This window comes from Neofelis nebulosa, chromosome 12 (assembly GCF_028018385.1).
Source record: "Neofelis nebulosa isolate mNeoNeb1 chromosome 12, mNeoNeb1.pri, whole genome shotgun sequence".
Taxonomy (NCBI): Eukaryota; Metazoa; Chordata; class Mammalia; order Carnivora; family Felidae; genus Neofelis; species Neofelis nebulosa.
The window spans coordinates 22,380,549-22,394,745 of record NC_080793.1 but is presented as its reverse complement, the minus strand read 5'-3'; the positions used below and the strand labels follow the sequence as shown (position 1 = coordinate 22,394,745).

Sequence of the window (14,197 nt, the reverse complement as noted above, 5' to 3'; positions counted from 1 at the left end):
TCAGATCAACAAGAACAAACAAATCAACATAAAACCAGTGCTGTCATACTAACCAGAAGACAGAGAATATAAGAAACTTTAAGTTGCCTTTTAATAGAATAAATGCCAAATTCCAGCAAAGCTATCTCTCAACCTCCCACAAGTCACTGTAGAAAGTAGGGGGCTCTGAAAGAGCAGGGAAAAGAGAAGAGGGAAATGAGGGGCCTGAACGTGAGCTAGATTCACTCCCAGAAGGAGAAATTCCATTTTCAGTGTGAAAATACTGAAAGGAAAATCTTGTGTACCACAGGACTGTCTACAAGCAAAGGGTGAAAGTCTAGGACACTTCAGGTATTGGCATGAAAAAGGCATCGCTTCTGGGAAAGAAGATGATTCAGTGGAAAGAACTGGTGTCCTGGGGAGACAAAGCAGTGATGAGAAAAAGCAAGGGGGGAATGTAAGATCCTACAAGACAAAAGGGAACCCCAAAATAAAACAATATATAACTCATCCCCACACTCACCAAAAAAACAACAAAAATATCCTTTAAAGAAACTGCACTTCATTGAGTAACAGAAGAGGGCACTCTTAACCTAGAAATATTATTAACCATTCTAAACTACCAATGTTATATAATTAATATACAAAAGCAGTGTTCATTTAGAAAAGAAAAGAAAGATAAGAATGTGATAATCAAAATATTTCAGCTTATGAAAAACTACAATTTTTAAATAACCCCCAAACTAGAATTAAAAAAAAAAAAAACCTGTGACACAATTAATTGAAATAAATATCCTCAAATAAGCACTATGGGTCAGAAATTCAAAAACTAAGAACAGAAATAGACACAAAGCAGGCAGAAAATGAGACAAAAGTGACTGAATTCAGGAAACAAGCAAAAGGAAAAGACAAATCTGTATCAGAAATAAAGCTAAAATGTCGTCAGACCCAAAGAAGGATTAGAATAAAAAATTAATAAGGGGCACTGAAGAAATACAGGAAACCAAACAAAAAGAAAAAAAATGATATTAAAAAGAAGTAGCAAGGAGCAAAATTCAAGTGGTTGAAACAGAATATAAGCAGAGATCCAACATATGTATAATTGAAGTCTCTAAAAGAAAAAGAATGTTAAAGCAGAATATTTAAAACTATAATCCAGGATAAGTTTACAAAAATCAAAAGATCTGAATATAAATACTGAAAGGTCCCACTCTATACCTGAGAAAGCTCATCCAGAACAATCAAATCTAAGACTTAGCCAAATAAAATTATTACACCTTAAAGATAAAGAGGGGCACCTGCGTGGCTCAGTTGGTTCAGCGTCCAACTTCAGCTCAGGTCATGATCTCACAGGCCGTGAGTTCAAGCTCTGTGTCAGGCTCTGTGCTGACAGCTCAGAGCCTGGAGCCTGTTTCAGATTCTGTGTTTCCCTCTCTCTGCCCTTTCCCTGCTCATGCTCTGTCTCTCTCTGTCTCTCAAAAATGAATAAACATTAAAAATAAAAAAAATAAAAAGATAAAGAAAAACTCCTCAGCATCTTCACTCAAGGAAATAAATAAGATCCAAAGGCAACAGAATTAAGTGGCATCAGACTTCTCAAAAGCTACATAAAAAGCAAGGCAACCAAAGAACCGAATTTTACGAAAACTCAAATCAAGAAATGTGAACCAAGAATTTTATATCCAGCCAAAACTATCAAGTAGCAAGGCCATAGAGAGTTTTAAAATGTATATACATATAGGGGTGCCTGGGTGGCTCAGTCGGTTAAGTATCTGACTTCGGCTCAGGTCGCGATCTCGTGGTTTGTAGGTTCAAGCCGTGCGTCGGGCTCTGCACTGACAGTGCACACTCACACGCTCTCTCAAAATAAATAAATAAAAATAATAAAAATAAAGTTTATATACATATAATATTCCATATACACAAGATCTAACTATATGCTGGGTACCAGAGGGACACCTAAAACCAAGTGATTCAGAAAGACTAAATATAACATGATGGACAATAGTATAGCAGACAAATGGAAACCGTTAGAAAGTCGGGGTTGCAATCCTCACATAAGTAGAGTTCAAGTAAAAAAAAAGCGTTAAATATGACAGAGAACACTTTTTAATGCAAAAACCCACAATTCACAATGAAGATAAAATGCAACCACCTTTATAAAGTAAAAGAAAGCATAAGAAGGAATATAATAAATATGAAAGCAGAAATTAATGATGCAGTTGAGCATGGGTCAACAACTTCAGAGCTTTACACCCAGCGCTGAGCCTGGGGCTTGAACTCACAACCCTGAGATCAAGACCTGAGCTGAGATCAAGAGTCAGACGCGTCAGACGCTTGACCGACTGAGCCACCCACGTACCCCTAGCAACTTGTTTCTATAGATTGTAACTATCTTTGTAAAAAGTTTCTGGTCCAGTTCTGTCACAACTACTCAACTCTGTCTTTGTAGCACAAAAGCAGCCATAGACATTATGTAAATAAAAGGCTCGGCCTTTTGTGTCCAATAAAATTTTATTATAGAAACAGGCAACAGGCGAGATGTGGCCCACAGGCTATAAAGAAAACAGATCTAATTAATAAAACAAAACCTTGGCTTTTTTAAAATAAGAGACCAACTACTAGCTAACTTAATCTACAAAAAAAGGAAGAAAATACAAATAGAGGGAGAAATACTCATTGAAACAGAAGAAAATTCAAACGGTTAAATGAAACTACTTTTCAGACCACTCTGCAAATAAATTTAAAAACAGAGAAAATGGGCACTTCCTAGGAAAATACAGTTTTCTAAAACTGACCCCATTAGACGTAAAAAGTTTAAACAGACCATTTTCCATAAGCAAAAAACTGAGGCAGTTATCAAGGAACTATCCCCATGGAAAAGCCCCATGCCTGGACTGTTTCGAGGGGAAATTCTACCTAACCATCCGAGACCAGATAGTCCAAATGCTATGCGAATTGTAACAAAGAAGGAAACCCTTCAAATAATGAAGGGCATAATGATGAAGGAAATCTTTCAAATTCTTTTTATTAAGCAAAGAAAATACTAATGCCTAAACCTGATAAAGATGGTACAAAATAGAGAGAAAACTATAAACCAGTATCACTCATGAACACTGGCACAAAAATGCTGAAGAAAATATTAGTGGAAACAATTCAACACCACAGAAGAAACAAATACACCATAACCAAGTAGGATTTATTTCAGGAAGAGAGAATTGGGGTGGGGAGGGGTGTAGGGGGGCTATGAGAGAGAGAGAGAGAGAGAGAAATTTGAAATCATACCAAAATTTAAAAGTTAAAGGAAATGAAATAAAAAAGAATATACTGTAGTTAGCTTTCCTTTGCACTGTATTAATGGACATTTTAGACTAAGGAGTAAGTGATCTTTTCTCTGATTTCAGCCTAGGAGACAGCAGTCTTGAAGTCTGTGTATACATGATTAGAATATGGAAGTCCTGGGGCGCCTGGGTGGCTCAGTCGGTTGGGCGGCCGACTTCGGCTCAGGTCATGATCTCGCGGTCCATGAGTTTGAGCCCCGCGTCAGGCTCTGTGCTGACGGCTCTGTGCTGACGGCTCGGAGCCTGGAGCCTGTTTCGGATTCTGTGTCTCCCTCTCTCTGACCCTTCCCCGTTCATGCTCTGTCTCTCTCTGTCTCAAAAATAAATAAATGTTAAAAAAAAAAATTAAAAAAAAAAAAAAAAAGAATGTGGAAGTCCTGAAAAGAGTAAGATGAACCCACTGCCTCCAAAGCCATTGAGGACCCATTTAGTGAAGCACTCCAATGTTAAATAACCTATTCATCTTTATTTACCCCATGGGTATGATACCACCAAGCTGGATCTACAATGTCATTATATTATTTTACAATGAAACAACCATTGGGGCACCTGGGTGGCTCAGTCAGTTAAGTGTCCGACTTCAGCTCAGGTCATGATCTCACGGTTTGGGAGTTTGAGCCCTACATCGGGCTATGCGTTGACGGTGCGGACCCTGTTTGGGATTTTCCTTCTCTCTCTCTCTCTCTCTCTCTCTCTCTCTCTCTCTCTCTCTGTCCCTACCCATTCAAGCACTCTATCTCAAAAAAAAAAAAAAAAAAAAGAAGAAAGGAAAGGAAAGGAAAGGAAAGGAAAGGAAAGGAAAGGAAAGGAAAGGAAAGGAAAGGAAAGGACAGAACACCATTTACTTTCCCCATTTTTGGCATATTGCAAATGATTGGGTATTCTGTTCAAAATACACACCATTTTTTGGCTTGACCAGCTGCCAAGTATGAGCTTCTCAGGCTGATGGTTTACAAAAGAGGCAGAAAGACTTCAGACATAACTCTCCTACCAGAGAATACTGTTACAATATTTATCATTTTGAAGGAAACTGTCAGAAACAATGTTAAATTTTTTTACCTTTTGTTTGGACTTCAATTCTGTAAATAGGAATCAGTTATGGGGGAAGTTTTATAAGGTCAACACAGATCTCAAATTATGTGTGCTGTTAGAAAACTTAAATCATAAACCACCTTAACAGGGGCGCCTGGGTGACTCAGTCAGTTGAGCATCCGACTCTTGATTTCAGCTCAGGTCATGATCCCAGGGTCATGGGATCGAGACCCGCATCAGGCTCCATCATGCTGAGCATGGAGCCTGCTCGAGATTCTCTCTCTCTCCCTCTGCCCCTCACCCCTGTCCACCAATCATGCTTTCTCTCTCTAAAATAAATAAATAAGATTTTAAAGATAAAATAAGCCACCTTAACAGTCATGGTTTTCTACCAGGCAATAGAGGGAAGACTATACTGTTTCCCTCTTTTTGTTTTTTAGAAAATGTACCAACAGTATTTTAGAAGTAACTGAGTGCATGTACTCCTCTGCTAAAGAGAACAACAACAACAATAACAACAACAAAAAGAAATATGTTATTCAGGGACACCTGGGTGGCTCAGTCGGTTAAGCGTCCGGGTTCGGCCCAAGTCATGATCTCGCAGTTTGTGAGTTCGAGCCCCGTGTCAGGCTCGTGCTGCCAGCTCAGAGCTTGGAGCCTGCTTCAGATTCTGTGTCTCCCTCCCTCCCTCCCTCTCTCCCTCCCTCCCTCCCTCCCTCCCTCTCTCCCTCCCTCCCTCTCTCTCTCTCTCTCTCTCTCTGCCCCTCCCCCACTTATACTGTCTTTCTCTCCTTCAAAAATAAACATTAAAAAAAAATCTCTTATTCATAAACATTATAGTTTTTAAAACACTAATTAGGAGCAGTCTAAATGGACAGTTGGCTTTGCAAGGGAAATAGTGTCAGAAAGAATGGCTAAGCATCAACTATTTTGAAAACAAAATTACTATTTTTATAACTGTTCTATAGACAGTGGTACCATCTTATCATCCTTTAGTTGTCCTTGATGTACATTCTGCATTTTATCTTAGAAGGAACAAGAAGATATAAATCTGTTCAAAGTGGGGAGTTTTACAGTCACTTTGTTGAAATTTTTCTTAAGGCAAATTTGGTATCTGGTTACACCTACCCTGAAATTTGCAGGCTAAAAGTATGTGATCATATTATGTGGAGAGAAATTTGGGGAGTTCAATCACTCATTCAACTGTGCAGGGCAAATTCAAACAATTCCCTTGGTTCAGCTCCACAGGCTCAATCTTCTACCAGAGGTGGGCAGCCTTCTGTTCAGGCACAGACCCCTGTGATTCAACCCAGAACCACTGCCTCCTCAGTACTGATGAGAGAGAACAGTCTGAAGCTCAGTGACACCTACCATGTATCAGATCTGCGTTGAGAAAAACAGTATTTAGGACACATGGACTCCAGTCACTCCTCCTCATAATCTAAAATAATCTAATCCTCCCCTGAATCAAGCCAGATCATCAGAGCACAGGCACTTTTAAGGCATCTTTCCTTGTCCACTCCACACTGAACTGTGCTTTCCTTTAATATGAGCCATGCTGACGAGCAATAAAAGAAACAGCCTCATAAAATCCTCTTAAAATGCTGCTTTACATTTCACTACTTATGAAACCCCCTAGAACTGGAATTCCCATCTGATCACATTGTTGAAAAAACTTGTACTTCTCCCGAGAAACACAGCCTTGTTGTTACCTGAAGGACAATGTAATGGCTCCCTTTCTGATTGGATGGGTCGAAAACTAAACCTAAATTTATGAGCCACGAATGAACAAATATGTTGTAAGGATATGGATTAGTCCAACCTTATTCCTACATACTTTGTTATGCCCCTGACTTTGTTTTCATTCTTCTTTAGCTTACATATCTAACTCATTTTATTTTCTATACCCAGGCAGGTCACTTAAAGTTTTTCCTAGAAAACCAAGATGGGATATAAGTAATACTCTTTTGTTTAAAAAATTCTATGTTTAAAAAAATTTTTTTAATGTTTATTTTTGAGAACGAGAGACAGACAGAATGCAAGCAGGGGAGGGGCAGAGAGAGAGGGAGACACAGAATCTGAAGCAGGTTCCAGGCTCTGAGCTGTTAGCACAGAGCCTGACATGGGACTTGAACTCACGAACCGTGAGACTATGACCTGAGCCAAAGTCAGATGCTTACTGACTGAGCCACCTAGGCGCCCCATAAAAAATTCTATGTTTAATATTAATGTAATAAATCACAAAGGAAAAGATCAATAGTACTGACTGCATAAAATCTAAAACTTTTATATGTCAAAAACACCATAAACAAAATTAAAAGAAACTATAAAACAAGAAAAATGTTTGACACAAATAATAATGAAATTCTTACTATACGAATAAGTTGTTTGTATCAATAAGAATACAAAATTGAATAAATTAAATAATAATGGTAAATAAATTGTTCAAGAAATTTGGATGTTGAGGGGCACCCGGTGGATCATTCAGTTGAGCATCCAACTCTTGATTTCAGCTCAGGTCATGATCTCAGAGTCATGGAACTGAGCCTTCCTCTCTCTCCCTCTGCCCCTCTCCCTCACTCACAATCTGTCTCTCTCTCTCTCCAAAATTATTTTTATTTTTTTTAAATGTTCATTTATTTTTGAGAGAGTGAGAGAGAGAGAGAAAGAGCGCACAAGTGGAGGAGGGGCAGAGAGAGAAAAGGAGACACAGAATCTGAAGCAGGCTCCAGGCTCCCAGCTGTCAGCACGGAGCCCGACGTGGGGCTCAAACCCAGGAACCACAAGATGATGACCTGAGCTGAAGTCAGATGAGCCACTTAAGAGCCCCTCTCTTTCTCCAAAATTAAGAAAGAAAGAAAGAAAGAAAGAGAGAGAGAGAGAGAGAGAGAGAGAGAGAGAGAGAGAGAGGGAAAGAAAGAAAGAAAGAAAGAAAGAAAGAAAGAAAGAAAGAAAGAAAGAAAGAAAAGAAATTTAAATGTTGAAATAAATGAATTTGAAGGAACCTAAAATTGCTTTTCCTAACATAGACTCCTAGAACTAGAATAGAACTTTCCTGTTCAATCCTCTAACATTGCAGACATCAATAACTTTGCTCAAGTGTGTTAAAGGTTGCTATTTACCTGTCTTCCATTTCCACTAAAGGAAAGACAATTGTGGTCTGTCTCCACTCCCTACTCACTAATCCTCAAGGATGGAACAATAAATATGTAATCTCACTGGTAAGACACTACCATTCTTTGGGTCACATTTCCTAGTGGGTGGAGTTCATATATCACAGGTCACAGCCCAAACAAGACGCAGATTCTTGGTTTCTGGGACCTGCCTGTTCTCAGGTGCAAGGGGCACATATATCTCCAGTCTCCAAGAGGCAACTAACCAGACTTCACCCATTGCTCTTAGCTCGGGCTAAGCCAGGGGAGGGTCCTTTGCAGATCCAATTGCCCATACTTCTGGAGGAAACAGGAGTAGGAAGCTCCATTTGGCCACATACCTAAGCCTCATTCTCTAATATAACTTTTATTGGAAACTCTGTGTTGGAGGTAGTTATCTGGGAATTGGCCCAGGCAATAAAGTTGATATTTCTTATTTGTCATTCTATGGAAAGAAGGGGTAAGATTCAGTCTCTCCCAACTGCAAAATGTAGATACACTGACTGGACCCTGAGTTTACATAAAGACAAGAGCTATCACGGGGGAGCAAAGTACCATGGGGGAAAATGGAGACTCTCAAGTCTCTGTTGCTGAAACTGCAGGAATAGAGGAGGTAGATACTCCATTATCAGGAAAACTTCACAAACCAGGAAAAACTTCAACACGAGTTCTTAGGCATGAGCACACTGAGTTATCTTTGGCTACTTTTTTTTTTCCTTTCTATCACTTTATCACATCTTTACATTCAAGAAAGGGCCTTTAAATTACCCAGGAGTAGCTAAGGTCTATACAGTCAGAGCAGTGCTACTCACAATGTGGACTAGGAGCACCACCGAGGCCTGGGAGCCTGCCAGAAACGAAAATCTGATGTCCCCGCTCCAGATCTACTGAATCTGAACCTCTAGGGTACAGCACAGGCACCTGTGTTTTAATAAGTTCTTTAGTTATTCTTATGTTATCACAGAGACTCAGACTGGGGATTCTACAGCAATGATTTTTCTTGCATTAAAGTAGATAAAATCCAGTGGGATCATTACAAACTCCAGTGCCAAGAAGGAATCATAAAAGATATAGGCCTAGAATCCTCTGTTTCTAGAAAGGAGATTTGCCAAGTCTCAAAAAAAAAAAAAAAAAAAAAAAAAAGGAATGAAATCAGTTTACAAAACAGATTTTGTTCTTACACACAAGACAAGATTAGGAGAGAATGAAGTAAAGTGAAGGAAATCACATCAAGGTGAAGAAAATTTGAAATCCTGTTGGTCCAGCTAGAAAAAATATGATAAGGATGAGGAAATGCATCCAAATGTAACTGTTCTAAAGAGTCTAGAAAAGATTGGGATATTTACTAGGTTGGGGATAGTGGCTCAAGATCATCAAGGATAAGAAGAGAAGGACTCCTTTGGCAGACAGAAGAAAATGACACCTGCCCCAACAGGTGCCCAGATTGGGGTATCATTCTATCAAGAGGGGTCTTCTTAGCATTTTAAATAGGGAAGGCAGGGTCAGCATTAATGGGAAACTCCTCAATAACTAGAATTGTGATGCTACGTAGTTAGAGAAAATGTGGACATACTGGGGCACCTGGGTGGCTCAGTCAGTTAAGCATCTGACTCTTGATTTTGGCTCAGGTCATGATATCATGGTTTGTGAGAATGAGCCCCATGTCAAGCTCTGTGCTGGCAGCACAGACATTGTTTGGGATTCTTTCTCTCCCTCTCTCTCTGTCCCTTCCCAACTCATGTGTGCGCATGTGTTCTCTCTCTCAAAATAAATACTAAATAAACTTTAAAAAAGTAGAAAATGTGGACATATTTAAGAAGAGAATGACTAGGGGCGCCTAGGTGGCTCAGTCGGTTAAGCGTCCGACTTCAGCTCAGGTCACGATCTCGCGGTTCGCGAGTTCGAGCCCCGCGTCGGGCTCTGAGCTGATGGCTCAGAGCCTGGAGCCTGCTTCCGATTCTGTGTCTCCCTCTCTCTCGGCCCCTCCCCCGTTCATGCTGTGTCTCTCTCTGTCTCAAAAATAAATAAACGTTAAAAAAAAAATTTTTTTTAAAAAGAACAGAATGACTAGGGGCACCTGGGTGGCTCAGTTGGTTAAGTGTCCAACTTCGGCTCAGGTCATAAACTCACAGTTCGTGAGTTCGAGTCCCACGTTGGGCTCTGTACTGACAGCTCAGAGCCTAGAGCCTGCTTCAGATTCTGTGTCTCCCTCTCTCTCTGCCCCTCCCCAGCTTCCTCTCTCTCTCTCTCTCTCTCAAAAGTAAAAAAATATTCAAAAAAAATTTTTTTGTAAAAGAAGAGAATGACTAGAAAAATCAGTGAATTTTTCATGCACTATTAAATTAGTTTCAAGTAGCATTCATTGTTCATGTAGCTGGAACAGCAGGTATAGCACAGGCTCTACGGACACCTGCCTGGGCAGTGCAAGGAATTAGAACTTGAGGAAGAAGGAACAGAAAAACAGGTGCACTAGGGAGGATCCAGGGAGAAGGACAGTTGATCAGACCCAGGCCTGGGTTATAGGTTGCACTGAACAGAAATATGTACCTCCTAATGACATTAAAGGTGAGCAGGATTTATTTGAGCATGGGATGATGCTGGCAGATCCAGAACTCTCTGGCATCATTCTCTCTCAATGGAGACTTCACTGGCCAAATCCAAAGTAGTATGTCAGTAGAACAAAAATCTAAACGTGAAAACAGAAGGCAAATATAGAGAAGGAAAGTACTAACAACTAGCAAAAGGAATTGGCCACACCTGGGGATAGAGAAGTGGGAAAAAGCAGGTTGAAAGCCTACAGTGGGCATCATCAGAGGGAACTGATGCTGGAGGCTTACCCCATGCAGAAAAGGAACTGGTGGCCGGAAGGGCTGCTGCAGTGCCCATTAAGGAAGTGCAGGCGGCTGAGTCTTTAAAAAGTCAGTTCTAAGGAAAGGTGGGGCCTGGGTGAACACCACTAACCTAGGGCACTTCCTGGACCTCATTAGACCAGTGAAAGCACAAGTTCCAGAAACTCAAAGCAGCTCAAGGATCAGCTGAGGATAATTCTCCAGGCGACAAATGCAAAAACTCCTAACCACGAAGCAGCACTCAGAGGCAAAGCATTCAGTAATACGAACCCCAGGAGCTCAGAACTAAAACGATTCTCAAGATCTTTCTGGGGAGAGAGAAATTGAGAGAAAAGGGCAGGAAACTGCAACGGTGAAGGAGGCATGCAAGACAGTGCAATTCATTTGAAGACTTTCCTACTATTCCTCCCACTATACTGTGGGGTACTCTTCCCACAAAGCAAGGAGGATCCTTCACTAGAGATAAAGATCTTCAGCGATGGATAGAAACAGGGCCTGAAGGAGACATGAAAATGAAAAGGTGCTAAATACTTGAGGTGGGCACCAAGAAAGACCTGGAGCCACCGTGGCAAAGTTCTAAAATTTTCTACAGAAGAGGATTTCCCTCCCCACAAAAACATATGGCAAGACTACTGTCAGACAGAATCCAAGTAACTTTATGAGAAGAGACCATTTCCCAAACTAAGTTCAAATTCACAAGTGGTGGACTCCAAATTGCTTGGGAACCTATAGAGGCTGAAAGATCACGTGCTAGATTATACTTACCAACGGTAATTTGGGATCCACCTTGTAAGGAGAAGGTAACAATGGACTTACTTTCTGAATGTGACACCACGGGACCCTGATTATATTCAGGCTACAGTTTAGACCTCACCTCTTACCACTTTCTCCAGCTCACGCTGCTCCAGCCATATTAGCTTCCTTGATGTTCCTAGAACATGTCAAGGACATGCCTCTCTCAAGACTTTGTCACTTGGCGTCCTCCTTATGCATGGCTTACTCCCTCACTTCCTCCAGATCTGTGCTTAAATGTCACTTTATAATAGAGGCCTTCCCTGACCATTCATTGTCACTCCCTTTGCCATGCTTTATTCATTTTAACACTAAACCCCACTTAACATCTGATTTATTTCCTTACTTGTTTATCTCTCACTATCCTGACCTCCTGACTCCCACTCCATGACAGCTGGGACTGTTTTATCGCTGCTATGATGTCAGCTATTAGAACCTGCCTGACACATAGTAGGTAAGAAATAAACATGCATTAAATGAATGCATTTATGCATCATTGGAAGTTTTTGTTCACGGTCCAAGCTTGGCAAAAAGTAAGGTGGGTCTGGACTGACTATGCACTGGGTTCATAGAGCATAATTTTGCTTTTTTCTTTTGAATAACTAGGGGACCCTGGGTGGCTCAGTTGGTTAAGCGTCCGACTTCAGCTCAGATCACAATCTCACGGTCCGTGAGTTCGAGCCCCTCGTCGGGCTCTGGGCTGATGGCTCAGAGCCTGGAGCCTGTTTCCGATTCTGTGTCTCCCTCTCTCTCTGCCCCTCCCCCGTTAATGCTCTGTCTCTCTCTGTCTCAAAAATAAATAAACGTTAAAAAAAAAAAAAGAATAACTAAATAATTAGTGAGAAACAGTGGAATTTCTTATTAAGAATGAGGGCCCTGGAGCCAGACTGCTGTGTTCAAATCACTAGGTTTGTGATCTTGGACAAATTGTTTAACTTCTCTGCACCTCATGATCTTTGTCTATGAAATGGGAATAATGGGGTGCCTGAATGGCTCAGTCAGTTAAGCATCCAACTCTTGAGCTTGGCTCAGGTCATGATCTCACGGTTAGTGGGATCGAGCCCTGCATCAGGCTCTGTGCTGTCACCACTGGAGCCTGCTTGGGATTCTCTCTCTCCCTCTCCCTCTGCCCCTTCCTCACTCTCTAGCTCTCTCTCTCTCTCAAAATAAATAAATTAAAAAAAAAATTTTTTTAAATGGAGGTACAGGGGCGCCTGGGTGGCGCAGTCGGTTAAGCGTCCGACTTCAGCCAGGTCACGATCTCGCAGTCCGTGAGTTCGAGCCCCGCGTCAGGCTCTGGGCTGATGGCTCAGAGCCTGGAGCCTGTTTCCACTTCTGTGCCTCCCTCTCTCTCTGCCCCTCCCCTGTTCATGCTCTGTCTCTCTCTGTCCCAAAAATAAATAAAAAACGTTGAAAAAAAAAAAAAATAAAAAAAAAAAATAAATGGAGGTACAGTTCACACAACATGAAATTAACCACTTTCAAGTGTACAATTTAGTGACATTTAGTAAGTTCACAATGTTGGGCAACCATCACATAATTCTGCTTTTCTTCCCTCAGAACAATGGTTAGTCTGGGAGAGAAGTATCAAGAAGGTAGGAGCAGGATCTACCCTATTCAACTGCATTCCTTCAAAGGTGGCAGCCTCTCCACCCATCAATTTGTTAAACCCAATGGATTAAAGAACAAAACAATTCTGTGACCCTCCCCACTAGTGAGAGCTGTACAGTTGACACAGCTGGCCTTTATCTGGCTTCCTCACAAGGCCACATGGCCCTTCCCTAAAAAGCCTGACCTTCATTAGGCCACTGCTCTCTATGTCGGGTTCATATGCTCATACACAGTCTAGTCATAAGGCCTCTTTGTCCCGGCTCACATTCATGATCTCCTGGAATTTGGTTCTAGTTGTCCATATGGTCTACCCTTGGAGCTCAGCTATCTTCAAGTTTGGGTAAAAGACAGTAGACCTTACAGGTATTTTCAATCCATCACTGTCAGAGAGCCCTAAATAACACAGTCCATTCCTGATCTGTACCCTCTAGGGGCCAGAACCCCTGTGGGGAAGGGAGTAGGTGGTAAGATTCAGGCACTCTGAAGCCCAGAAAAAGTTGGTGGTCATTAGAAACAGAACCCAAGTCTCTTGCCTCCCAGACGAGCATTCCCAACATTGTGTGATTCACATATTTCTCTTGTCCTGAGCCACAAAACAGAAAGACACACACACCCACCTGCTGGTGCAGTTGTCATTGTTATTTGCACTGAGTGCTGCTCAGAAGATCCCAGTAGAGTGATATTCACTGTGTAATCCGCTGCTGGGTACAGGTCTAAACACACTACTGGAGCTTGTTCCCTCGTTGTGAAGTTAAATGATGTGGCATGATAAAAATTATTCAGATACCACCTCTGACCTAGAACTTTAAACTGTCATGAGATTAAAATAAAATGTTGCATTAAATTTCCTGTTGGCTTGCAGATATCTAGACTATAAGCAAAATGGAGATAAAGCAAGAAGTTCATTCTATTAGTCTTCACCCACTTAGAATCATTTTTAATACCATAGCGAGCTAAACCAGGATGGACTTTACAAAGCTACCTTACCTATCCTATTCAACGTCCCCCTCAACCAGCTATAGGGCAGAGCTTAAAATGCATAACTGCATCTCACATGAACAAAACATAGGCTACCCTAAGGTAATCCACTGATATCCTCCCAGGTAAAGGAGATTGCACCGGAGGGGCACCTGGGTGGCTCAGTCAATTGAGTGTCTGACTTCAGCTCAAGTCATTATCTGACAGTGGGTTTGTGGGTTCAAGCCCCTCATTGGACTCCATGCTCAGAACCTGCTTGGGATTCTCTCTCTCTCCCTCTGTCTCTGCCCCAATCCCGCTCATGATTTCTCTCTCAAAATGAATGAATAAACTTAAAAACATTTTTAAAAATACTTTAAAATTAAAAAAAAAATACTTTACAAGACTGCACTGGAGCTATTGGGCAAAATTCTTTTATTTTCATTCATAAAGAATCCATCGACAAGCTTCACAAAGTAGAATT

At 41.1% G+C, this 14,197-nt stretch overlaps 1 protein-coding gene across 29 annotated transcripts in view; it reads right to left on the bottom strand.

The window, feature by feature from the left end:
- Window positions 1-14,197, bottom strand: part of SUSD1 (sushi domain containing 1) — a 305,056-nt gene that overhangs the window by 203,190 nt on the left and 87,669 nt on the right. For 28 of the 29 annotated variants that reach the window (XR_009251485.1, XR_009251480.1, XR_009251484.1 and 25 more), the window contains one exon: window positions 13,374-13,566. The exons of the other annotated variant lie outside the window; for it this stretch is intronic. Coding sequence is in view for 18 of the 28 variants with exons in the window: in XM_058694526.1 (XP_058550509.1) it covers window positions 13,374-13,566 (193 nt within the window). In the remaining 10 variants the exon portion in view is untranslated. The remainder of the gene's footprint in view (window positions 1-13,373; window positions 13,567-14,197) is intronic. 29 annotated transcript variants of the gene reach the window in all.